This window comes from Nerophis lumbriciformis, linkage group LG34 (assembly GCF_033978685.3).
Source record: "Nerophis lumbriciformis linkage group LG34, RoL_Nlum_v2.1, whole genome shotgun sequence".
NCBI classification, from domain to species: Eukaryota; Metazoa; Chordata; class Actinopteri; order Syngnathiformes; family Syngnathidae; genus Nerophis; species Nerophis lumbriciformis.
In genome coordinates, this window is record NC_084581.2 from 13,399,043 (window position 1) to 13,405,042 (window position 6,000).

At 42.3% G+C, this 6,000-nt stretch overlaps 1 protein-coding gene across 2 annotated transcripts in view; it reads right to left on the reverse strand.

Annotated features, from left to right (window-relative positions):
- fam184ab (family with sequence similarity 184 member Ab) overlaps positions 1–4,994 on the reverse strand; it is a 137,127-nt gene extending 132,133 nt beyond the window's left edge. The window contains exon 1 of one of the 2 annotated variants that reach the window (XM_061929697.2): positions 4,321–4,994. In XM_061929697.2, the coding sequence (XP_061785681.1) occupies positions 4,321–4,494 (174 nt within the window). In that variant the 5' untranslated portion in view covers positions 4,495–4,994. The remainder of the gene's footprint in view (positions 1–4,320) is intronic. The other variant, XM_061929698.2, reaches the window with a different exon arrangement.
- Positions 4,995–6,000: the final 1,006 nt, after the last annotated feature.

The following is a 6,000-nucleotide window of genomic DNA, read 5'->3' on the forward strand; positions in this document are numbered from 1 at the left end:
TTGCATTATTATTTTCCATAACAATTTAGCCCCCTCCACAATATTAACCCGACGTTAAAACAGAACTAGCTACTTATTGATTAGCAATTGCCGAATCATGTAACATTAGCTTAATGCTAAAAAGCCAGGTTACTATCACATTCTGTAACAGACAAATAATTTCATGTAGGCTAACGTTACCTACCTGCTACCTCTGTCTTTTTCTCGTTTCTCCTCCTCTTCTTTTCTCTTTTTTCTTCCCTGGGCACCTGACAGTTTTGGCCGTTTTGACATCTTGTGTTGATTTTTTGATGTGGTGACGTCCAAAAACAGTCATGATACGGGAAGGGAGGGGGCGCACCGTGCGTAATATTGTAACAAATAATATTTCTATTATATAGGCTTTACTTTGCATTTTAATTAACGTGGGATTATTTTTTGTATTTAGAAATAATAGTACCAACTTTTTTTTTTTTTCTCCAATATTTGTGGCACTGGCGTGGCGCCCCCTGATGGACAGCGCCCTTAGCATTTGCCTATACGGCCTATGCCACGGGCCGGCCCTGACCTTAACGCATATCACTTTGGCTTGCTCACTTGACATACTTCACACAAAAGTCACAATTTCTGTGATTGTTGGTCCAAATCTAATGAAGACTTTGGCAAAATGAGGGTAATAAGATATTTTTTGGTCGTTCTTTGTATTCTTTTTATTATTGGGTCGTGTTAGAGTGCCTGCTGGTCACGAAACACCGCAGGAATGTAGCAGCAGAGTGCGTCAAATACAGCCGCAAAATTATACTTTCACGAAATAAAAGCACATTTTATTGTAATTTTATGAGCTGGAGTATGTTTAGAACTATTTGGTTTATTTCGTCACACGGCCTTGGTAGCAGTCATGGCGCCGGTTGTTTGGTTGGCCATACTCTCTTTATGCACGACTCTGGTAATAATGACAATAAGCAATATCCAGTCAGCTATGATATTGAATGCAAACAAGCAGGAAGAACCACTTATTGATTGAACAGAGAGAGTGCTGAGTCATGCTCTGGCGACTGCAACACCTCACCGTTTTTTTTACTGACATCCATCAGAAGGAGGCTACAAATGCCGCTGATTTATCGGAGCAGTATATTTTCTATAATTGTACATACTTCTGCTGACATAAGCACATTTACCTTTGTTTGTTCTTTGTTTCTTACTTTCCATTTTCTTGTAACAATTATCTATCCACCGATCAACACACTGTACTGTGTGAAGCTCCGCCCCTTCAGGTATGCTAACAAACTGTGTACTAGTCTGTAACACACAGAAATAAAACTCTACAGCAGCCTTTTTTGCTTCAAATCACAGACTTACTAACAAACAGGTGATTAAATCTGACAAGATGCTAAAAAAAACAGCTTATTTGACGGAAAAATAATCTGCTTGGCAAAATATTTACTGTGTTTCTATGTCATCCGTGTGTAAACAGTGAACTGCGGGCGCTACCTTTCAATATGGCGGACACAACTATCACACAAAAAGAAGAATCAACATAATCTGTCAGGTAAACGCTCACACTATAAATGAAATTGATAGCTCCAACACTAGGCTAGATGCTATACTCTCACACGAAATAACTACTAAGATGCACATGAAATTAAGGGTTCAGAATACAGGAAGCTACGAGCTATGTGCTTAACTGGACTAGCCAATTTAAGCTAAATAAAACTGCTAGACTTTACGTAGAACAGCAAAGCCCTCGCTAAGTCAAACTGGCTAAAGTACTAACCTTGGCTCCTTTTGCGTGTCATCTTTAACGGTAGGCTACCTGCTAAGCTAAGTTCATGTCACGTAAACAATTTAAGCAGCATGCTAAATTGAACTGCTTGCTAAACTTGAATAAAACTGTGCATGTGCTGCTAAGCTACTGTTCATGTTGAATCTCACATAAAAAATCAAAGCTCATGCTGAAAGGCTAAACTATCGGCTAGTTTTGGGTGCCGACTTTAACATTTCCTGCTAACCTACATTCTTATTACGTACACACACAAAATAGAGTAACAATTTATCAAATTAAACTGCCAAACTACTGTAACGGTCAAGGCTCATTCAAAAGGTAAGCTATAACTGCATGCTAAATCAAATTCATAATGCAATTAAACTCCGAAAAGTGTCTTATGTGCTAAATCAAACCTTACTGGCATACATTCCATGAATAATCAACAAGCTAATACAAAACTGAATGAAAGTTGTAAGCCTAAAACGCGATAAAACTGCTAAACTAACGTTAGATTAGCTCAAATAGGTCCCTTTTATTGAGGTAAAAAAAAAAGTATACCAAAAACAAAGTGAACATATAGTAATGTCAAATGAACCTGCTAAACAACATGCTATGAAAAAAGGGCAATAGCTGGTGGCAACAAAAAGGCAGTAATGGCGGCACGTAGGACAGCGAGAGCAGATGGCCTGTGCCGCCGGCCAATTTGCCGTTTCCGCTGTGACGCGATGCAGCGTGGCTGCAGACGATATGTGGCTCAGAAGTGTCGCCGGCAGGCGTGCACTGGGGAATCACGTGTCACGAGCACGTGCAACAACGCTACTTAAGTTTCTGTTTGATTGCCACAGTTTGACTCTGGAACAGACTATTGCCATTGCATCCGATGGGGGAATATGTGTTCTGAAACGCAAACAAAAAAAAGCACTGTAGCAGTTCCAGTGCAGCACCGACGCAGAAATTTCAGATCCTCCGGGACTTCTGTGAGCGTCTTTTAAATAAAGTGTGTTAAAATTTAAATGATGCCACCTGGCAAGCTGAGGAAGCATTGGAGCTGACTGGCTTGGCTCACCACACGGGCGCACAAGCGGGCCAGCACACCAAAAATGAGCATCACAATCTTTGGAAAGCGGCATTTTTTTGTACCTGAATGAAGTGTCTGATACCTTTGAAGTGTTTGTGAGGTGCCGCCAGACCTCCAACTTGGCGATAATGACACAGTGACTAAAGTGTTAAACACGTTTCGACCTGCAAGTGAACACTTTTTTGTGTTGTTGGGGAGAAAAGCTGCTGTGGAAAGTTCTGTAAGGTCCTTAAAGGCTAGGAAAACGGAAAACCTGCTCAACCAGAGCTATTGAAATACATTTTTCAAAGATCCTGTATATGACAGAAGTGCAATATATATAAAACCTACTACAAAAACACAAGTGAAAGATCTGCACTGATTTAAGGAATATTTTCCCAAGTCTTGAACTGAACTATGTGTCACTATAGCAAAAGCAACGCATCCATCCATTCATTTTCTCCCGCTTGTCCCTTACGGGGTCGCGGGTGTGCTGGAGCCTACCCCAGCTGCACATGGGCATAAGGGCACCCTGGACAAGCCACAACCTCATCACAGGGCCAACACAGTTGGACAGTAGACAGACAACATTCACACTCACATTCACACACTAGGGTCAATTTAGTGTTGCCAATCAACCTATCCCCAGGTGCATGTCTTTGGAGGTGGGAGGAAGTCTTCATTATTGTTACATACAGTGTCTGCCAATTTTATTTCAGCAAGCATATTCTTTTTTTTCTTTCAGCACAGTGTTCAGAAAAAGCACAACAATTATGAATTCAACGTGTCCGCATAGGCAAGCAACACAGCAAATAAAACATGAATAGCAACAAATATTAACAGCCAAGTGCAGAGATTTGGGATCAAAGTTGCTGATTGAAAATCCAAATGGCAGCACAGCATTGATTAATAAGCACTGTGATTAATGTAGTGACTAATGACCTGCTGCCTGCATGCTGCTGATGGATGCAGCATCTGAACAAACTGCTTTCACCTTCAGGAAGCTGACATCTCGCTTTGGTGGAATTAACAGAATGTACACCAAACCTCCATCGAGGATGGAACAATTTAAGACGCGTCTATCTTCTGGGCTTCAATGAATGATCCTAATGCGATGTTTCAAGTCGGTTCTAGCAACATGTGGTGCAGTTTTGAAATTCGGCGTGTTTTTTAAGCAACACACTTGATGCACTAGCATCCCACATCCTTCTGGCAGTTTGCTAATTTATCGTTCCTTGGCGCTCAGCACCACAATCTAGCGGCAAATACAATGGAAACACTGCTAGAGAAATACGCTTTTTATGAGCGCCGATAGCACCAAGAGACTGCTTACATTCGAGGAAAATTGTAAAAATTGTCGTGCCTTTAAGCAAACTCTATCACTGAAAGGTCAAGTCTTTTACATGCGCATTTTAGAACGGAGTCCGGAGCCCAGATGTGCGGCGCTGCCAGCAGAGGTTTGCTTGGCTTCTCCGGGATGCTGAGGGACGCAATAGGCCGCCTAACATCTGCGACTTACCTTGGTCAGCTGGGCGATCTTCTTGCTCATCTTCAGGTGCAGGTCTTGGGTATATTCCATGGCCAGGCCGGACTGGAAGGAGGATGAGGACGTGGAGGAAGATGAAGATGATGAAGTATATTTCCCTTGACCGGCAGGGCAGTAATATTGCTGCCAACCCGACCCAGTCGCCATCTTCACGACGATGCTTCAGATGCTTGATGGAGATGCGAGCTTTAATAATTGAAAAATTCAAAAAAGAGACTTGAGTGCACTAAAAAGCACGGATTGATACTCAAACCAATCCAAAAAATTCACGCATTATACGTGAGCGAGCAAAGTGTTCAAAATGTTCCATATTGATTTTGGTCCTGATGAGAGAAGATTTAAAAAAAAGGTGATGTGTTGAATTTTAAGATCCAGAGATGTTAGCGAAGACCATCCTGAGCGAGGCCGCCCTCAGCGCTCCGAGGTGCGGGCACAGTCAGCTTCACCTGCCGCCGACGTGCACCGGAAGTCGGACCACCTCCGTCTGGCTCCCTCGTCGGTCACCTTGGAGCCCAAATCGGGAGGCGACGAGCCGGATTGGTCCCCCTCGGTGCTCCGCGACTACATGGAGGTGTGCGATGGGCGCGATGGTCGGAGAGCCGCTGTTGCCATGGATCACCTCAACACTCTGTGGTGCGTTCATGGGCAGTGGGAGCGGCGGTGCCTTCGCGTACTGTCGGACAAACGAAAACTATCAGCATACGAGAGACACTGAATCATTTTGGACACACTGTACGGTTTTTAGACTCCTCCCACACCCTCAAATTGTCAGCACACACGTGCACATAAAAAATATTATTTTTGTTTTTGTCAATACTAGGAATATTATTGCTGAATGTATTAATTCAATAATATAAGTCTTTACAATTAATGTCATCATAGTGTGACATAATTAGACATGTTTACCCATGATGATCAAGCTCCCATACGTACATCCTAGCAGCTCATATTATGACCGCGTCCTTTCCCGCGGCGAGGTCACATGATAAATTCAAAGCTCCCACGGTCAGCGAAGGCAACATGTCGTCTCTCAGCTCGTTGTCTATCAAAGCTCGACTGGAGGCAGATACAATTCAAAGTGACTGAAGCAACATGTGCTCCTATTTGTCTTTCGTCTTCATTTTACACTTTAATTCCATTGTACTGCAGGGATGGGATCTTTTTTGTTTGTTTGTTTTACTGGCATGAAAACATGGCCAGCTTTAAACAAGTATTGTCATCTTTCTCGGTGCAAATACTAAACAGTTCCGGAATGCTTTATATAAAAAATAAATTAGTTGTTCATCAGCAGAAGATGAAAGCACTATACTAAAACTGGGATTTTAGTCTGAAAGCATTAGCGCAAAAAGTTAGCAGGGGATTGTTATGATCTGCTGTGATGAAGAACAATGGTCGTCTGTCCTTTTCTTTTCTGACATTTCAGTGTAGTGTTTTATTAAAACAATTATATACGCACCTTTCAACTACATTACTACTACTTCCTGTTCGATGATCTGCTTCCTCTTAGAGTTCCTCCTGCTGACCGAAGAAGACTATGAAGAATGAGAAAAAAGAGAAGATGGTGATGAAGAAGTGGACGAAGCAGGAGGAGTAGTGGAAAAAAAAGAACAAGAACGAGAAGAAGTAGGTGGTGGTAGGAAAAGAAGTAGGGGG